At 36.3% G+C, this 21,081-nt stretch overlaps 1 protein-coding gene across 4 annotated transcripts in view; it reads left to right on the top strand.

The window, feature by feature from the left end:
* Nucleotides 1-4,452: 4,452 nt before the first annotated feature.
* Nucleotides 4,453-21,081, top strand: part of LOC149806189 (cytochrome c oxidase assembly protein COX18, mitochondrial-like) — a 33,066-nt gene continuing 16,437 nt past the window's right edge. Inside the window, exons 1-4 of one of the 4 annotated variants that reach the window (XM_089951103.1) lie at nt 4,463-4,538; nt 8,929-9,107; nt 15,548-16,166; nt 20,462-20,615. In XM_089951103.1, the coding sequence (XP_089807229.1) occupies nt 15,555-16,166; nt 20,462-20,615 (766 nt within the window). In that variant the 5' untranslated portion in view covers nt 4,463-4,538; nt 8,929-9,107; nt 15,548-15,554. Of the gene's footprint in view, nt 4,562-8,928; nt 9,108-12,223; nt 16,167-20,461; nt 20,616-21,081 lie in introns of those variants that run through there. The other 3 variants (XM_089951101.1, XM_089951102.1, XM_089951100.1) reach the window with 3 other exon arrangements.

Raw genomic sequence — 21,081 nt, 5'->3', positions numbered from 1 at the left:
GTCAACATTTAGTTTATTTTCAGCTTGACACTGATCACAGCTGTTTTGTGAACGTGGTTGATTTGTTGGAGGTCTTCGGACAGCCAGTTGTTATGGTTCTGACATTCCAGTTTCATATTCATAGGGCTGCTTTCTTCTTTCCATTTGTCTTTGTCTTGCCTGTTGCAATGATTTCAACCCGCTTGTCGAGTGTAGCGTCTATGCCACAAGCACCCATAGAAGCAAGAGGGCTGCGGTGGGACTACACTTTATTGTCTGGTGGCTGTCCAGCTTTATGGTGGGTGGTAGCTACGCATTGAGTTGAGACTTTGTATTTTTTAAGTTCCACAGGTCAGTATTTAAACAGACTGCCACTAACCCCAACTACGTTTAGTATTTCTGCTGACACGGTTTGCCGGGATACGGCCACAGACAAGCAGAAGCGGGTACTTGGAGCTAGCAGTGATATTTGAGTGTTAGGCGAGGACCAGTGCTTTCGCCCATGGATGCAGCTGCAAGAAAGCCAAATATACTACAGATGCTACCAATGAACTACATACAGGCTACAATATTTATCCAGTTGTTTGTTTGCTGTATAGAAGAAGGAATTTGGACCTTTTCTGTCAACTGACCTAAGGGCAGCCAGACATGGGTGAAAATGACGCCAAAAAATATACAAGGCCTTGTTTTAGTAACCAATCACTGTAAGAAAATTTTGTTATTGTCACCGTTGTGCGATTTCGTAGCTTCGTTATTGTTTTCTCTTGATAAAGACAAGGTTGAATTTTATAGTTACCGGATGACCAAATCATAACGAAAAAATAGTATTGACAAAAGATCTTGAATATGTAGTTGTTTACTGGTCAATATGCTGAAATTTTATTCTTTGGTTGACCTTCTTCGTGGTAGCAGAATTGGTTATACCTTTAGCTATTTGTTGTGCAGAAGATGTAATAATATCAAAATATTTTCCAGCAGAGTGCATCGAATTGAATTCTTTTCGCTTGTAACTAGATTGATTGATTTAAAAGGTCTTGGTGCTTTTTTTTGTTTTCCCGCTTTTCCCAGTTAATCTATGTTGTGGTGTTCCACAGGGGTCTGTTCTTGGACCCGTTCCCTTCCTTCTTTACACTCAGCCGCTCTCGAGTGTCATAGATCGTCATCCATTGTCTCACCAATTGTACGCTGACGACACTCAAATATACAAATCTAGCCACCCAACTGAAGTTGATGCAACCATCCAAGGTGTAGAGAGGTGCATTTCTGATGTGAAATCATGGATGACATGTAACAAGCTGCAGATGAATGATGATAAAACTGAGGCCATTCCGATCACAACACAAAAACTTTCTCATTCACATCCTTTACCTCAAACTATTAATATCAGCAACACCAACATTAAATTCACACAATCAGTACGAAACCTAGGTGTCACGCTAGACAGTACTCTCACATTGCACCAACATGTCATTAACATATGCAAGGCTGCATATCTTGAGCTGAGACTCATCTGCTCAATTCGCAAATATCTTTCAGTTGATGCCACTAAACACCTGTGTGTTCATTAGTACTTTCAAGACTGGACTATTGGAACTCAATTCTGTCTGGTTCATCTCAACATCTACCCCAAAAACTTCAAAACACAGTTTTTCGGATCATCCTTAGAGTACCACGATCAGAGCACACCTCCCCACTGCTGTGTACCATACACTGGTTATCCATTCGATCCAGAATCAAACACACAATTTGTTCTTTGTGCTACGTTTCACTGACGGACTCCAGTCCAACATACCTATCCGATATCACACACGTGTACACACGAGCAAGATACTTACGCTCCTCTTCTGTCAATCGTATACTCATTATTCCCACTATGAAAACGAAGTCATATGGACAACGTTCGTTTGCAGACCAGGGCCCAGCAACGTGGAATGAATTGCCCACTGAACTTAGACACAAAGACACAGTGATCCCATTCAAGAGTGCTCTTAAAACTCGCTTATTTCAACTGCAAGAACAAACTTAAAGACCTAATAATGTTTCCTACCTTAAATATTTTCAGCATGTTTTTTTTATGTTTTCTAATTTCATGGTGTATGTTTTTTGTAATCCTATCATTACATACGTTTTTTATGTTATAACTGTTGTCTAATGTTGTAAAGCGCTTAGAGCTTCTAAAGATTAGGCGCTATACAAAGTTATTATTATTATTATTATTATTACATGGTTATTACCAAATATCTAAACTGTACACAGGTGTGTTCTGGGAAAATCTGCATGCAGCAAGATTGCGTGTTTTAATAGACATGTGTCAGCGTACCCACATATCCTCCATCCCTATCAACACAAATTTAAGGGATTGATGTATCGGACTAAGTCAGAAGTTAACACTTCAAATACTTTTTGGCCTTTTGAACGGGAAATTGCGCCCAGACTTTATAAGATATCTAAGCCATAATAGTGTGATGACATGTGGTCCAAGTGGCTCGGGTTGTTACTTAAAGTGTCTTGTAATAGTGTTTTGGTGGGTTTTATTTTAAATAATTCTTTAAAAATATTAATAAGAAATATGGCTCCAAAATTTTTCAGATGACCCGAAAGGTACTTTTTCTATACTACCTGCACTTCAAAATCTTGGTCTTTTTTGACTAAACACTACGTATGCTATTTTAAAAATACATGATGACTGTTGCTGTGGACACATTGTGTGGTTAAAGAAGCTGAAGGCATAACTTCTGTTACTGGATTCGGATCTGCATTTCGATATAGATCTATACGGTGATACAACTGACGTATGATCGATGACTAGATAAGATTAGAAAGCTTGAATCGATAAAAGAGATGATAAAGTCGATTCCTATCTTTAGAAATTTTGTTGACATATCTAAATGTTTATTATTCTTCTATTTTTACTGGTAATTTGTGAGCACTATAATAAGAATGAATAATTATTCCTTTCATATCGCCTATAGTCTTGCAGATAGTCCGTTAACCCCAGTGTCATAGTAGCGGAATGCATCAGTAAACATGGCAGAGAATATAATTAAGAGGGTTGGGGCGAACACACAATTTTGCTTGACTCCATTTGTGACTGGGATTAGTCTCGATGACTCACCATTGTCCAGGACACAGGCGAGCATGATATAATGAAATTCCCTAGCCATCACGATTAACCTCTCTGGCAAACAATTGCCATGATTTACCAATGGCCTCCACGGCTGACAGTGTTAGCGACTGTTGTCAGGTCGACGAATGTCGTGCACAGATTGGAGTTATGTTTCTGGTATTTCTCCTGGGGTTGTTGAGTTGCAAAATCATGTATATGGTCCCTCGTTCTTTTCTGAAGCCACACTAACTCTTAGATATGCCAGTTATTGACATCAAGAAGACGCCCGGAAGGTTGTCGCATGTTTGTGCGTTGTCTTTCCATTTGGAAAAGTTTAAGATGGATGCATCCTTGTACTCATGCGGTATAGTTCTTTGAGTTCACACTGACTGGAAGTGTTAGTCAGTTTCTGTGCAATGAGCTAGCCTCAGGTTTTGTAGACTTCTGTTGGGCTATCATCTGTTCCACGTGCCTTGTCATTTGATTTCTCAGTTCAAGTTAGCGTTGGAGGATCAGCAAGTTGCTTTCCACCTGGATCAGTCGATCAATTGCCTCCTCACTGATAGACGACTCTTGACTGAAGCTGTTGTTGAACTGTTCTGCCCATCTTTGAAGTATATTTTCTTTGTCAGTGTGCATTGTGTTACTGTCAGCACTCAGTACTAGAGATGTTCCAATGATCATGGCCCGTAAAGTGTTTTCAAAGAATCACAAAAGTTCTTCATGTCCTTCCTGTTTACTTACGACTGAATTTCATCTGTCTTATTGCTGAGTCAAAAGTATGGCAAGTTTCTGAGTTTGCATTGGACGGTCCTGTTGATGTTGCGATCTGATAAACAAGTCTTCTGTAGCCTATGTTTCCTATTTAAAAGTCTCCGTATGACAGTATCATTCTCATCAAACAAATCTTGATACTTAAATGTGGTGGGACTGTTTTGTTGGATGCAGTTGAGTACACCGAACCTCTGAATTATGCCAATTTCTATCCACTTTCTCGGACTTCATATGGATTGTTTCTAGATAGCTGCACAGTACTTCGACAAAGGCCTTACCATTCGTTGACACAGATGTTGAACGGTGATGCCCATAATTATCCATACTACTATGTTATTGGAGAGTTAGTACAAAATCTATTCATATTTGACAGTATATGAATGATATTATAATCCTATTGTCTCTGTCAAGAAATAATAATATCAACAACAACAACAACAACAACAATAATAATAATGATAATAACAATAAATGGTTTAAATCAACTATTTTGGAATGGGTGATGGGTGTCAAAGACGTCATTCCGGTTCTGGGTTTCAATCTTTGACCTCAGTGCCGCTAAATCTCATGGGCGATTCTGAAGCTCTTATCTAAGGAGGTAGTGCAGAGGTAATATTGCAGCCGACGAATACCGTTCACTGGTTGTAAGAACGAGAAGTTTACCTACCTGACAACTTGAGTAAGTCCATGTTCTTGATAAAGGTCGGTAATCTGTACCCTATGAATGAAATAACCATAATATACTATTAAAATTCGAACTTCGGCCTGTTACTGGTGATGCACAATTTAAAACGGGGGTGGTGGTGATGTCCCACAATGTAAGACAGCACATGTTTTTGCTTTAGTGCTATCTGTTACTATCCAAATAACGGCCTTGTATAGCGTGTTCCGATGTAGTTGACATCGGAAGAGCAATCAAATTTTCAGGAACAACTCACACACTTGGCAACCTATATCGACACTCTTCCACTAATTTATGTGTAATTAATCTACTTACTGTGCTGTCTTTATTCTGGCGGAATGAAAATATGATACTAGCAAATGGACGCATTTTCACGTTCCGTTGACATACATTTGAATTTGTTCCAATGCGACGGTAGTCGAGGTATGCCGAAGTAAGTTCACATTGGTTCATGTTAGGGATATGTTTCTTGAACTAAACGAACCGTTGCTAACAGTTCCAATAGGGATAATATATTTTTATTCATTTTGTTAAAGAATAATATTTTGGCTTAACCCGATTTTGGCATTCACGGCTTTCATCCTTTTCCAGCCAACTGAAATGTAGGCCAACGAAACTTGAAAACAGGTCCATTTCTTTTGTGAGAATTTGAATTTATTAGAGAAAAGACATCAGAGAAAGTAAAGTCTGACTAAAACATTATGACTTTACTTTGTAGAAAAGTGTCATTATTTTAGTTGTCAGTTGTTAAATATTCCTGAAAATGTGACTTTTGTAACGGTGCTAGTCAACATCAAAACATGTTACACAGCGCTATTAGTTAGGCAGCTGTAAGACCCTGACGCCCACAACATAAATATCAGTGTCAAGGTCTTACATGTAGGGCTAGTGGTGGTGGTGCTGTGATTGTGAAGAAATGGCTACAAATTATGGTAGTGGTGATGTCCCATTTATGTCAGTAATGTGTGCTGTAACATTTAAATGTGAATGGGTGAAATAATAACTCTTAATAAAAACAAATCCATACGTTTTGTCCATAGACGTTGATTGATGCAGTTTACAGCAATATAGAGTTTATATCCAGTAAAAAAGAATGTGTGTGTGTGTGTTAATGTAGCTTTAACAGTTTGAGTCATGTCGCTACGATGTCTGCAGTATGACAGTTTGTAGTGATGTCTAGCACTGGGGTATCTAGTCTAAGTTTCCTCTGACCCTTGACTCCCCATTTTTGATATTTGGATATTTATGTTGGGGTGTAGAGTCAGAGTCCATTCCCTATCAGTGAATTGGAATTCGCTGACAACAATTTGGTGTTGGCATGGGATAGCCGCTAACTAGCCAACAAACTTGAATGATCTTTCATTGAGAAATCGATAGGAATATGATTTATTTTCTCAAAATTCGTGAGCATAGTATTTGTCATGTCTTTAATCCACTGACAGATGAGATGAAAGTATGTCATTGCTGACATTTGACCTGGATCTGGCCATTTGCATCTCTAGTCACATGACAATACAAATCTTGCAACCAACATGTCAATGACATGAGTGGTCATATAGTCATGTGATATTGAAAATAAACAAATTTCCAAAGTTGTTGTACATATGTTTGTAACAATCAAAGAATCAACACTAGAAAAGAACATGGATATATACATGTAGAAATGTCATATTCTTTGTCACAAAGTATGTTGCACTAAACTTAGTTGAACATCCACGATTAATGACAGTTGTATCATCCAACAAAACTGAATAAGTACCTCCTTCTAAAGTTTGCAACTGCTCAAAAATCAAGCCTGAAAAAGTCTGTGATTTTATTAAAATTTGTCTTTTTCTTAATTAGAACCACTCTTATGCATTGTGGGAAGTGCCTTCTTACACACTAATGGAAACCCGTGTAACAAGCAAAAATTTTATCATAATTACAAGCAAATTCAATATATATCCCATATATGCATACATATAAGGTTTATTTAGGATAATTGTCAAGTATTAAGAATGAATGTCTGATAATACCCAAAATTAGCAATAAATTAAGTGTTTGTTATTGTTATGCCTTAGGGCTGTCAGTGGGTAACTGGATACCCCACCATAGTGAAAAACTTGGGCATTGAAAATTAATGACGAGTAGGCATTCACAAAAATAATTTGTCGACAGCACTATCAAAATATCATATATCATTAGCAGTACGCTGGTCTGAGTTGCAGCTTCAGTCTATATTTAGGAGTAGGACCACCCGTTATGCACCTGCAACCCACTAATAAACGGCTGTTGCACGCTGGGTTGTGCAAACGGCTTCACAGTTCAAAACAATACTAATATGTAGACTATGCATGTTAACATATCACTTACTCATCAGTCAGCGAATGACCGATAAGCTGTGGCTGACTGCGACTGGGGGGAGGGAGGCAGGGCCAACTAATCTACTGCTGCTATATGCACAGCTTATACTACAGACTCCCAATGCCAAGAGGTCTAACTTGCCCTATTAAATTGTTACATTGCATAACAAGTAGGCCACGTGGTCCGCTAGCAAAAATGAATCAGCCACTCAGTCAGCACAACATGCAGCGCTTCTAATATGGCAATAGCAAACAGGACTGCAGCGACTGCATGGTCACGTGGTGTCACTGATACATACCATTGACACCACGTGACCACTACACAGTTGCTGTAGCCCTGTTTGCTATTGCCATTCTAGAAGCACTGCATGTGTGTATAACAAAACACATTTATTATAGGGAGTGACATTATTTTCTATTTAAATAATTTTTTACAAAGGGTAATGGGCAAAGGTTCTAAAGTGTAGGTGCATGCTGAACGAGAATAGTGCTCGTTGCAAATTGTGTGAACTGGTGCTTTCTGCAAAAGGTGGAAACACAAGTACTTTGTTGAACCATCTCGTTGGAACACACCGCATTGATGTCAAGACAAATGGTGTAAATAGTCTGTTCGTTTTGTCACCCTACAACGATACAGGTTTGTGAAAATTTGACAGTGGGGTAACTAGGGTTGTACATGTCTTTCATGTTCTAATGGGTACCCGGTTATCCCGTTAAACGGCGCAGTGAGTACCTGGGTGATGTTTTCGTGGTTTTTGACAGCCCTATTATGCCATATCCACTTTATGTCATCCAATATATGCACCAATGATATAATGAATTTTTTGTGTGAAATTAGCAATAAATAGCCGTGTTCGATCCAAAACTCAAATTTTGTCAGATTTCTATCTCTTTGATGTCCTCAAAAACTAACAGCACATTTGAGAATATGTTTGAGTTTTTGACAGAATACACTTTTTGTAATCATCTTGAACATTTCCAAATTTCATACATGTTCTTTTTTGCACTCATCGTCCAAAAAGTAGAACAGTGAAGGCCAACTGCATAACTTAGACCAGCTGCCATTTTCATCGCCATACAATTTTAGGATTTCACTTCAAAGTAACACAGAATGCCATTTTATGTTTGTTTAAGCAAAGTTGATGTTCAGATATCAATTCCTATTTGTATGGTTGATTGTATTTTGTTCTTTTTCTTTTCCTGATTGCATTCTGAGTTATTCAGTAGCACAAAGCACAATCAGAATATTTGGTTCAGAAATGCTAAAAATATAGAAGAGGCACATTGAAGAGCGAGTTTTACAGCGTAAAAAAAAGAAGCATCCATTGATGCTATTTTTGGTTAAAATGGTCTGTTAAAATGTAATGATGGTTAGAAGTAAAATCTCAGTGTAGTTTTTCATTACCTGTGCATATTAAATTCAATTTTTTATTTACATTCTACTCTTCCATGATTTCAAATATATTTGCATTTGGTACCCAGGCAAACAGGATCATAAAATGAATATTAATGAGAATTGCACCCATACATTAAAGTTATGAAATCAGCACTGAATCTACTAAAAAATATACAAGTATATAGCTTTAAATTATCATTCAAAGACTGGAGTTAAAATAGACATGTTCTGTAAGCTACCATCACAATTACAGACCAACTATTAATTGCAATAGTTTTCAAAGAAATGTTTATTGAAGAAAAGGATTATTTGTACAATTTGCACTTTTAGTGCAACGATGTGTAAAAATATATGTTCTATTTTTAAACCAAAAAGCACACCAAAAGGCAGATAATCAAAGTTTTGGATACATCTCTTACCCGAAGGAACATCACCAGGCCATTTATTTGTTTATATTTGTGTGTAGCAAATTGTCAACATTAATGGCATAGAGGTTGATGATGTCAAATGGCTTCATTTTCAATACTAATGTTATCAGACTGTAGCTATTCAAGTACATTCTTAGCCTAATGTATTTTCTTCTTTTTCCTTTATTCTTTTTCTTTTGCTTTGTTTTAAATATAAATAATGTATTTCAATTTATTTTCAGTGCACAAAGAAAACATTTTTTAGATGCAAGCCCTGGGCTGGTGACTTAAATAAAGTCACATGCCCTGACTGAAATTCCACAAGCCTGGACTCCAGTTTTCCCTTTTTCAGTATTGTCACGCAATGTTACAGTAGCTACAATTCGAATACAAATTCAGTAGGGTTCAAAGGGGTTTGAAGGTAATGCAAATGTCATTATTGTTCATCACCACACTCACTAGGGACTGGATGGTCCTGGTGTTCAAACTTCTCTGCTGGATTCTCAGAGTGAGTCCTGTTCAGAACTGTGTGGACGTATCATGTAGAAGTGTTATTTGCAGTATGTGCAAAGAATTAATAGACCCTGCCGCCCCCTTATCTTTTTCCCCCTCTTTTTGCAGGCGTGCTTCACAGTAAAACTCCATCAACCATGAGAATGATAATGCTTTGCATTCTATATATGCACTAAAATCTGAATTTAGAGAAACATTGCTGCTGTTCACAAACTTGTCAAAAATATAATGCATATGGTTTAAACATTCTCAGTCAAGGCAGTATTATGTAATAACTTTGTTGTCCATGCACCCAGCATCTCTTAATGGGTTGTTCCACTTCCTGATCCTAACTATGCAAATTAGCACAATGGGCTCACCCACTGCAGCCTTCAAACATATCTCACTAGCTACTGTCAGCCAGTTAAGAAATTATGTGAAATGGTGGATTATGCCTGACCTCTTTGCCTTTAATTGTCACTATTTGAACTGCCCAGGGAATAGTTTTACATCAGCTCCAATCATGACAGTTCACCGTTTATACATGTAACTGGCATCTACTGAAAGTGGTTTTTGTGTGATTTTTTTTAGATTACTGAAGATTATGTTTTTTTGAAACACAACCGAGTCAGGAGGTATGGGAGAAAAAAATCTTATTTTCAGCATGACACGCCATACTTCAGTTTGATTAAAATTGGATCTCAATTTCACAAAGTCACAGTGGTGATCTGATTTAGATCACATGAGCTTGTATCGTTGCTTACAGTTTAACTGTCAGCCATACATATAGTATAAAATAATATACTATTACATGACTGACAGATATACTGATAGCAACAATACAAGCCCCTGCGATTTAGATTGCAGTGTGTCAGTTATGTCAACATCATGAAAACACATTTACATATTTCATCAGCACGATCAAAGTTTCCTCTGGCAATTTTTTTTCTTCTTTCGACAAGCCAGACGGGCACCTCACCTAGAATACAGGATGGGCCTGATCTAAAATTAAAGGGGCCCCGGGCATTGGGCTATCCGATTTTTTGAGCACTGGTTTTCTATTTATTCTGTAATTCATGAATAATTTGTTCACACCATTTCTTTAATTGTAATTCTTTCCAGTTGTTACTTGCTTCTGATGAATAACTTAAACTATTATCAATCCAGAGGTTTGAATTATGAGTTTAAAAATAACTCTCAGATTATTTTTTCTTTAAGGTATTGCGATTTCAGTTGGTTGCTTAGACTTTAATATTGTCAAAAAAAAATGTTGGGTTTGGGTGTTAGCAGCACTTTATAGACATTAATGGCTTTATCAAGCCAAGGAATTAGAAGCCAAGTGCCTTTTCTAATGACACACTGAGATATCCTGCCTGGGCTGTGGCTTGGGAAGGCATCGCAACCAGAACTATTTGATTACAAATCTGATGCTATACCAACTGAGCAATTGCATTTCCTTTCCCCTTCCCTCCCCCCAATGAAGTTGTGGGTCCCTAATTCATAAAGGGGAGGCACTTGTGTCATGTAGATTGAATTTAAAACGATTATTTTGGCATTTTTCATAAGGTTCCATTCAGCTGCAAATAATATAAGGCAATAAAGACCTTAATGGACAAGGGCAATTTTCCCATGAGACTTGTGTGCAACAAGTTCTAGTCATAATGCCTTATCTACTGTGCTTTACAAGGTATGCATTGTCCTGTATGCCTCTTTATATATCACTGGTGAGCTATTACTCTACATGAATTGGGGTATCATGCAATATACATTTCCATCGCTAGTTGGCTAAGAGCATCCTCTCTTGATCTCTTGATAGATACTCAAGTATCCTGTTCCTTTTCAAAAATAAACACCGAAATGTTCAACAGCTCAATGTCATGCCTGAGGACTATACCCATGCATGTGCGAGTGTTTATAAATTCTTCTTATGAATGGATTCCTCATCAATGTACAAGGAAAACAATTTTGACATTTATCAGACTTGAAAGTTTGCTTATTTCCTTCTTTCATCATTAAATTGAACATTGAAATATTAAAGTCCCTGAAAATAAAGGCCAACCTTTATTTTTAATTTTCGACTACTTCAGTGGCCTAAGTGGTTAGAGCATCCACCTTGGATGCAGGAGGTCATATGTTTGAACCCCGCCCAACTCGTACTAAGACTTATATAAAAGGTACTAGCAGCTGCCTTGCTTGGAGCTCAACATTAAGAGGTTAGTGCTAAGACTGGTTGGCCGAGTGTCAGGATAATGTGACTGGATGGGACATGGTGCTAAGACTGGTTGGCCAGGTGTCAGGATAATGTAACTGGGTGGGACATGGTGCTAAGACTGGTTGGCCAGGTGTCAAGATAATTTTGAATGGGTGGGACATTATGCTACATGTCTGCAGCGTGATACCCAAGTGCTAGACATAACTATAAAGTGCCACACTGCAGACATCATAGTGATATGTCTGAAAAATTGTTAAAGCTATATTAAAAATCCAAATCACACACACACATCTTTAATTTGCAAATGTTAGGGGGGATTATCAAATTTTTCTTCCAGCCAGTATTTTTTAATTTTCTTTCTCCTGTAAGAATTTTTTTCAACTAATTATAATAATAACAATAATATATATATATATATATATATATATATATAGACCGCTCCGGTGGCCTAGTGGTTAGAGCGTCCGCCTCGGATGCGGGAGGTCGTGGGTTCGATCCCCGGCCGAGTCATACCAAAGACTTACAAAAACGGTACTAACAGCTGCCTCGCTTGGCGCTCAGCATTAAGAGGTTAGTGTTAGGACTAGTCAGCCCGGTGTCAGGATAATGTGACTGGGTGGGACATCATGCTACATGTCTGCGGCATGATGCCCCAGTGCTAGACATCACTATAAACTGCCACATTGCAGACATCGTAGCGATATGACTGAAAAATTGTTAAAGCTACGTTAAAAATCCAAATCACACACACACACACACACAACAATAATATACCTTTTTCAGGACCTTAGGCCACCAGCCCATATTACAAGATACAAGTAAATATAATTTAATACATGGTGTAAAGAAGTTAAATATGGTGTTTATTACGAGTATACATACATGGTTTCCTATAATTAGTGCATAATATTATAAAGATGTTACTGCCTCTAAGTATATTATTCACTATTTGTTTGAGTTATCAAAGATTGTTTATGATGAACAACCAATAATTTATCACATAGTCAGTAGACTTTGCCTATAGTGTGTGCTTCATATTTTTGATATTATAACGTGACACTTTATATGATTCTGATTGGTCCAAATAAGCCCATGAAATTTTTGAGCAGTATTCTCTTTAGTGATTGGCTGCAATTGTCGGAAAACCCTGACTTCTGGAATTTTTTGTTGTCAAAAAACATTTTTGGCCACCATTTTTTTAATAGACTCACGAAAAAGAATTGGGGAAAAATGGTCTCAGTTTGTTTATTTATGGATAATTTATCCCTGCAGGGGTTTGTTATGTCGTGTATAATAAATATATCATTACATGAAAAATGACTAAAACCAGAAGAGAAAATAACAACAACAAGCAAAACTACTGCCAATGTGGGTATATGAGAAAGCTTGCCAGTAGCTTCTCGTGGGTTGGTGGTTCTTCCCGGGGTTTTCCCGGGTTCTTCCTCCACCATTAATACTGGCCGCCATGCATAGCCTATCGTGTGCTGAAAAATGGCATTAAACCCCACAACAACAACAAAACTACTGGTATTGCTTGTGTGGGGTGGAGGTTGAGGGCGGTGGTATATCTGTAGCATGGAATCCTTCCTATATACAAGCTTAGTTTAAACGTTAACTTACAGAAGTAAATAAACTCACCTCTGTTCACAGAAGAATATGGACATAAATTGGTATCCAAACTGACAGAAGTTTATCCAACCATTGCATATTTATGCAGTAAATATGTGATGCAATTCCGACTCAAATTCAAATTCTTTTACATGCTCTGTAGTCTGCTGTTCCAAGTCAAATACTGCAAATATCCAGTCACAAATATATTACAGTTAATAAGGGAATTTCTGCAACCAGTAAACCTCCTTTCACATGAATATTTCAACAATGTAATGTTTAGTTGTGAAAGTGACATGTTTGGTTACGTAAACATCAATCATCTACTGCATTTTTTTATTTTTTATAATGGGGTACTGCATCAGACAATGCAACATCACGTGCATTGTACGTTGTGTGGTGAAAAATGATTTTGTCTGTGCAAAATGTTCTGTTTATTAGGAAGGACACTTGTTCTTTGACTTATAGATTGTAAGAAAAATATAATCTACTTTTAAACATTAATACTAATTCAACTTTGTTTGGGGCTAATTTTTATGTACAACAAATAAAAGGCGCAACGTCTGTCAGAATGAACGAAATTATTTGTTCTTCTTTCCATCTAAGTAATTTCCACAGAAATAAAAACTATGTGATAAAAAGAATTTCAAATGGGTAATGATTTAATATTAAATTAATGATACTCGTTGAATATATCCAGCTTTTGCTTGCCAAGGCTCATAAAAGCTGGACATTATTCAACTTGTTTCATAAATTCAGTATTAAATCATTACCCATTTGAGATGACTCATGTGGGATACAAATTAAATCATTACCCATTTGAGATGACTCATGAGGGATACAAATTTTTCTGCAGAAGGATAGAGATAATGAGCATCATTAAAGTAGTTCTTTCTTAAATGGTCATAAGCTGGACAAACACAACCAAAATGGAATTCGTCTTCTATAAAATAAATATTATTTTTATGGCATAATTCCTTTTATTTCTCACAATCCTGCTATGCCACTATTTTCATTTTTTGCACTGAGCACCTAAATTAAGCAAGTAACTTCGTAAGAAAATATGATAATCCACACAAGAGGTATTTTTTGCTCCTAATTTGGTTTTATGCATGCTGTAATACACACATTTGTGTGAATTGTTAATATCACTTTGCCAGTTTTAGAAAGTCAAATCCATAATTCTTTGCAAAAATAGTGAGAAAAATTGTTTTTTGTCTACAGCATCTTGATTCAGTCAGACATACCCAGAACCAAAGTGAAATAACATGTCTTTAACTTCGGTAGCCCAGGTGACACAGATAGTTTCATCTGATCTTTGGGTAGTGAGTTTAAGACATTCTTACAACCTTCAACTAGTATTTAATACATTGCAAAACATACAAGGTACAAGTAGGTATCTTCATCACTCCACTAACACAATAATTCCATGTGAGAATTCATTATAAATCCCAGTGAATGTCTCTGCCCAGGAATATTATTTTTTATGAGCACTCTGTATTTCCAGAGAAAATAATCACTGAATTAAAGAAATAAATTCCAGCCCATATGAACTTCTGGACACAACATAAATACAAAATTGATTCTGCTAGATTCTCAAGCATGAATGAATAATCTTTCCAGTAACTAGATTATATAGTTTTTAACTCGATCTCAGGTCACAATTAACATTTTCTATATATAAAAAAGACATCGACTAATGAAAAATAACCTTCTAGAAAGTTCTTAATGCTTACAAAATAAAATGTTTGATCTTATTAGCAAGTCTATTACTAAAATTATAATATATAACCTGGAAACTGTCAGGTACACCAGGTAAATTGTAGGGGAATTCCAAAAACCAGGACCCAGACCCAAATAAACATGTTTACTTCTAGTAATAATGACCCTGATATTAAACCCATACATACAGAGAATATTTTAGCTATGTATTAGTTGTTTACAGAATACAAAATTCACTAATTAGGTCAGCTAGAAAACTTGATTTCTGACAAAGTTAAGTCCAACATACAGTCTTGCATTACAATTGCATATAATGAAATAAAGAAAATAAATAAAAACTAACAAACAAACAATGCAGATTATATATACATAACACTCTTAATCTGTCTCAATTACCTCATCTGTACCCAATTAAATACTGGGTAGAAATGCACAGAACTTGGTAGATTTATTGCTATGGTTTTATTATCAACAATAGTATAATTTATACTTGAGCTCCTGCCCCATGTGGTCCTTGGGAGGGTTCAGAGGTCAAATTTAGGATTGTCAATTATAGAATAATATAAGTAACAGCTTCATGTAATGTTGCATCTTATTTCAGTGAAGAATATCGGCCATAATCAGTTCATTCTATCATTAGTATTTTTTGAAGATGAATAACTTGCTCAAAGTAACATGGGAAACAACCTGCCAGCACCAAGGCTGGGAACCATTAAATTATCTACATGCCACTAATTTAAAATTCCACTGACTAATTAGTCCCACTCTTTAATGTATGCAATGTACTTATGGTAATAGTCAATGGGATTTATTGTTTTCTTTTTCAGATTCAAAATGTTTCCAAGACCTGGAATCAAGATATGTGGAATACTATACCATATCCTTTCAACTAGAGGATCCAAATTTTCACATATAAATTGTGCTAGAGTGCTCAACAGGATACAAAAACTGAGTTGCTCATCCTTTTACATGAACAACAAAATGAATTCCTTTCCCTTGTATGCTAATAAATATCCATCCTGCAGATCAGTATGTGTTGCTTACAGTCATATTCTGAGCAGGACTGATATAATACAGTCTGTTCAGGGGAGACAATCTTTAAAAATTTATGAACTACAGAGGCGGAATTTTACTGCTGAGAGCTTCTATAGAACATACTTTGGTCCAAATAACCCATTTATTGATTTCACAATGACTGCACTCGAGTCCATGCATGATTTTACAGGTTTCCCATGGTGGCTAACTATTGCTTTTGTGACTTTTACACTCAGGGCCTTTGTGACATTACCACTCAGTATATACTGTCGTAAAATTTTATTCAAGATAGTACATTTGCATGGTACTGTATTGAAGGAAATGGCAGAGAAACTCAATGTGGAAGTGAATATGGCGAGAAGACAGTTTGGTTTTGGTGAAAAAGAAGCAAAACATATGTTTACAGCACAGGTATGGTTTGAATTGCTGTGTTACAATATAAAATGTTACTATTTATTATGGGCATGGTTGGCCTATAAATGGCTGGACAAAAGTATTACATTTTGGTGGCACTGGCAGCATCATCGTTCAGATTTTGTGTTTATTGAAAGTTGTATACAATACCAGTCACTGTATCATAATTGAGATAGGTCAGGATCAGAGGGAACAGTCATTCATTCCAGACAGAGGAACCAGGAACAGTTGTGCAGTCATAGGGACATATGAATGACCCAAACCTGATGCATTAACATAATAATAAAAAAATAATAATAGTAATGATAATAATCATTGTCTTGAAGTTTATTCCAGTGTTAGAAGCAATTATTTTTGCATGTGGGCTTTTCCAATATCGCTACTTACTTACCAGAGTTATTCCTTCTTGGAGAAACTAAATATTTTGTGACCTTATGCATAAAAAACACGTACAGGGATTTAAGTATTTACATAGCTGTCAGAAATAAAAAATAAACTATACCTTTTTAGTAACATTTTATTACAGATTTAAATTATACATTTCACAATAGATGTGTATTTAGTTTTTATTATTAATTCAATGATAATATTCCATAGCATGTTGTGAGATTCAAATAATAACTTCATTATATGTGACTCGCACTGATCAGGTGACAAAATAGAAATTTCTTTTTCCAGTGAATTTTCTTATATTGTAATTTGATGGTCATTAGGTCTGTACACATGTATTCCTTTGTAACTGGATAGTCAATAGGCCTGTAAACATGTATTACATTGTAATTTGATGGTAAGTAGGCCTGTATACATGTATTCCATTGTAATTGGATAGTCAGAATGCCTCTATGCATGTATCTCTTTTGTAACTGGATAAACAGTAGGCCTGTATACATGTATTCCATTATAATTGGATAGTCAATAGGCCTGTATACATGTATCCCTTTGTAACTGGATGAACAGTAGGCCTGTATACATATATTCCATTGTAATTGGATAGTCAGTAGGCCTGTGTGCATGTATTCCATTGTAATTAGATGGTCAGTAGGCCTGTATGCACGTATTTCATTGTAATTGGATAGGCAATAGGACGGTATGCATGTATTCCATTGTAATTGGATTAGGCAATAGGTCTGTATGCTTGTATTCCATTGTAATTAGATGGTCAGTAGGCCTGTATGCACGTATTTCATTGTAATTGGATAGGCAATAGGACGGTATGCATGTATTCCATTGTAATTGGATTAGGCAATAGGTCTGTATGCTTGTATTCAATTGTAATTAGATGGTCAGTAGGCCTGTATGCATGTATTCCATTGTAATTGGATAGGCAGTAGGACTGTATGCATGCATTCCATTGTAACTGGATTAGGCAATAGGTCTGTATGCACGTATTCAATTGTAATTAGATAGTCAGGAGGCCTGTATGCATGTATTCCATTGTAATTGGATAGGCCTTAGGACTGTATGCATGTATTCCATTGTAACTGGATTAGGCAATAGGTCTGTATGCACGTATTCAATTGTAATTAGATAGTCAGTAGGCCTGTATGCATGTATTCCATTGTAATTGGATAGGCCTTAGGACTGTATGCATGTATTCCATTGTAACTGGATTAGGCAATAGGTCTGTATGCACGTATTCAATTGTAATTAGATAGTCAGTAGGCCTGTATGCATGTATTCCATTGTAATTGGATAGGCCTTAGGACTGTATGCATGTATTCCATTGTAATTGGATAGGCAATAGGCCTGTATGCATGTATTCCATTGTAATTGGATAGGCAATAGGCCTGTATGCATGTATTCCATTGTAATTGGATAGGCAATAGGCCTGTATGCATGTATTCCATTGTAATTGGATAGGCCTTAGGACTGTATGCATGTATTCCATTGTAATTGGATAGGCAATAGGCCTGTATGCATGTATTCCATTGTAATTGGATAGGCAATAGGCCTGTATGCATGTATTCCATTGTAATTGGATAGGCCTTAGGACTGTATGCATGTATTCCATTGTAATTGGATAGGCAATAGGCCTGTATGCATGTATTCCATTGTAAATGGATAGTCAGTAGGCCTGCATATTTGTATTTCATTGTAATTTGATGGTACATAGGCCTGTAAACATGTATTCCATTGTAATTGGATAGTCAATAGGTCTGTATACATGTATTCCATTGTAATTGGATTAGGCAGTAGGTCTGTATACATGTATTCCATTGTATTTGGATAGTCAATAGGCCTGTATACATTTAGTATGTCCAAACAAAATATACAGTAAATTGTTACTTAAAATCACATACACAGCTAGATGATTGTTGCAGATGCCTCAAGTTTAGTGTGTTACTTTGTTGTTGCATTTACATATTTTCAGCTGAAGTCATGCAGTTACAGGTGATTATTTTGCACACTTCACCTGATAGCATAATCCTTGTTGTATTCAATAGAAACTTTGGAATAATACTGATGTACTAGTCCTATTACCAGCCTTGCCTGTAGTGGCATTTACAGCATCAACATCAGATTTTTTGCACGACTTCTTTTAAAAAACATGGAGAGAATATGACATTAAACATCCAGGCCAAGTTGGTTTTAAGTTTTGTACAAATGATATTTTGATCTGCCAAATATGGCCAGCTTTAGAATGTTTAAGTGACTTCTTCACAAAGACAGCTCTACAGAATGTAACCAAATGTGACAGCAAGTATCTTGACATAGAGGGCTTTCGGTTTTATACAAATGGTATCAATCTGCCATCAAAAATTTTCACTGTTGCTGAGACTAGAAAAAAATAATTTTAATAGCTTTAAAAAAAAATGCACATCAGAATTTGACCAAATTTTAAGAAAGCATCCTGGAAAGAACCCTTGTCTATTTCATTGACACAGCATTCCACAGAACCGTAATCATTTTCATTGACACAGCATTCCACAGAACCCTTGTCTATTTCATTGACAACATTCCATAGAACCCTAATCATTTTCATTGACACAGCATTCCACAAAATCCTTGTATGTGTCATGTACACTGCATTTCACTGAGCCCTTATTGATTCATTGCCATTGCATTCCACAGTAGCAATATCTATTCCATTAACACAACATTCCATAAAACTTTGTTTATTTCATTGACACAGCATTTCACAGAAACCATGTATATTTCACTGACACAGCATTTTGCAGAACTCTTGTTTATACTATTAACACAACCAGAACTCTAATCTTCTTTATCCACTCAGTATTTCACAGATTCCTCATCTATTTCATTGACACATTTGTTGGCCCCCTTTTACAAAAAAAGTAATGGAGTGCCATTGTACTATCTCTGAAATTGACATCAGCACCTACTGGGACAACATCACTGAATGTCATCAATTGTTGCTTCTTTGTTCCAAGGCAGCCATTCAGATTTGGATCTGATTTGGAATATGGACATACATGTATATAATAAAAATCAAGATCTCAGATGAATTTGATAATAAGCAGGATCAGCTGTTGATTAAACATAGTATGTAAGTCGTACAATCTCCCACGAAAACATCAGTTAGATGTTCATGCAATTGACTGGCACAGCTAGTCAATACTTTATGACTTGAGTGAGAATAGTTTTGATTATGAATAAACTCTGCACATATTTAAGAGGTAATGTTAAATCTGATTGGCTCAAATGGTTATAACTCTGGAGACCAAATTTTGATCCATTTTTTCTCCAGCTTTGTAAATACGCTTATATAATCATTGTCTTAGATGGGTTCTATGATAAGTCAGCTCAGCACATATAAATGAGATAGCTGACTTACAATCTGAAGGTCATGGGTTTGAATCCAAATCAGGCTTTTGTGATGTGTCCCTGAGTAAGGCTAGTCATTGCTGTGCTGCTCTGCTGTTAAATATGCAATGACCATCCTGTCTTGCATCTGATTGGCTGAACTTACTAACTTTATAGATCTTGAGATCTCCTCAGATTTCAGTAAATAGGATCATGTGATCCATATCTTACATGGGCCAAGTTATGAGCAAGAGACAGTATTCTTGATTCTGCTTTTTATATTTGGTAAGACTTTTAATTGGACTACAGAAAAATAAGTAAAATAGACATGATATAATGTTTGGGAGATATTTTGCAGTGTTTTGTTCTTTTGGTACTTACTTACTGGTAAGCCAGTGATGTAGCCAGGGGAATGATATCAACCCCACATAGGTCTCTTGTTTACATAGCATTGACTGCATAATAATATTGGATGTTACTTTACCTACTGTGTTTTATTTCTGTTTTTTAAAAAAACTTCTTTTCAGATGAAGAAACTGAAGAGTAAACTATACATAGAGCACAACTGCCATCCCTTTAAGGCCACAGCTGTTGTATGGTTTCAGCTTCCAGTATGGATTTGCTTATCTTTTGGTCTGAGGAACCTGAGTGGGGCATCACTTCTTGAAGCAGGGTTTATACGTATGTCCTCCTTCCTCCACACAAACAACATTATCAATTTTAGTCTCCTGCCCACCTACGTATTGGGCTTTTACTTAACAATTTGACCAATTAAATTCAAACTAAGTAAGATTGTGAACAAGAACAAAAACATTTGATTAGCTAATAATTGTTCTGATAATTTCCAGCTCTTCAAGCCTGAAAGCCAAACGTGCTTATGGTATGATCCAGTATTTATCATGCATTATCCATCTTGCATCCATTTATCAACAATTGCTTGTTACCATTCTGTAGACCATGTTTGTAATGATATTTTGATAACACTTGGAATATGTGTTCATCGTCAAGGTCTCGATTGAGTTTGATAATGAGCAGTATCAACACATTAATAATGTGATCATGTGTCTAATTTGCAGAGTTGTTACCACTGATCTGATTTTAATCAAATTTGGAATATTTGCTTATGCAGTGTGACTCTGCTATAGCA

The sequence above is a fragment of the Sinohyriopsis cumingii genome, chromosome 2 (assembly GCF_028554795.1).
Source record: "Sinohyriopsis cumingii isolate HCF-2022 chromosome 2, ASM2855479v2, whole genome shotgun sequence".
In the NCBI taxonomy this organism is placed as follows: domain Eukaryota; kingdom Metazoa; phylum Mollusca; class Bivalvia; order Unionida; family Unionidae; genus Sinohyriopsis; species Sinohyriopsis cumingii.
The sequence above is the reverse complement of the archived record's forward strand: the minus strand, read 5'-3'. Positions and strand labels throughout refer to the sequence as shown.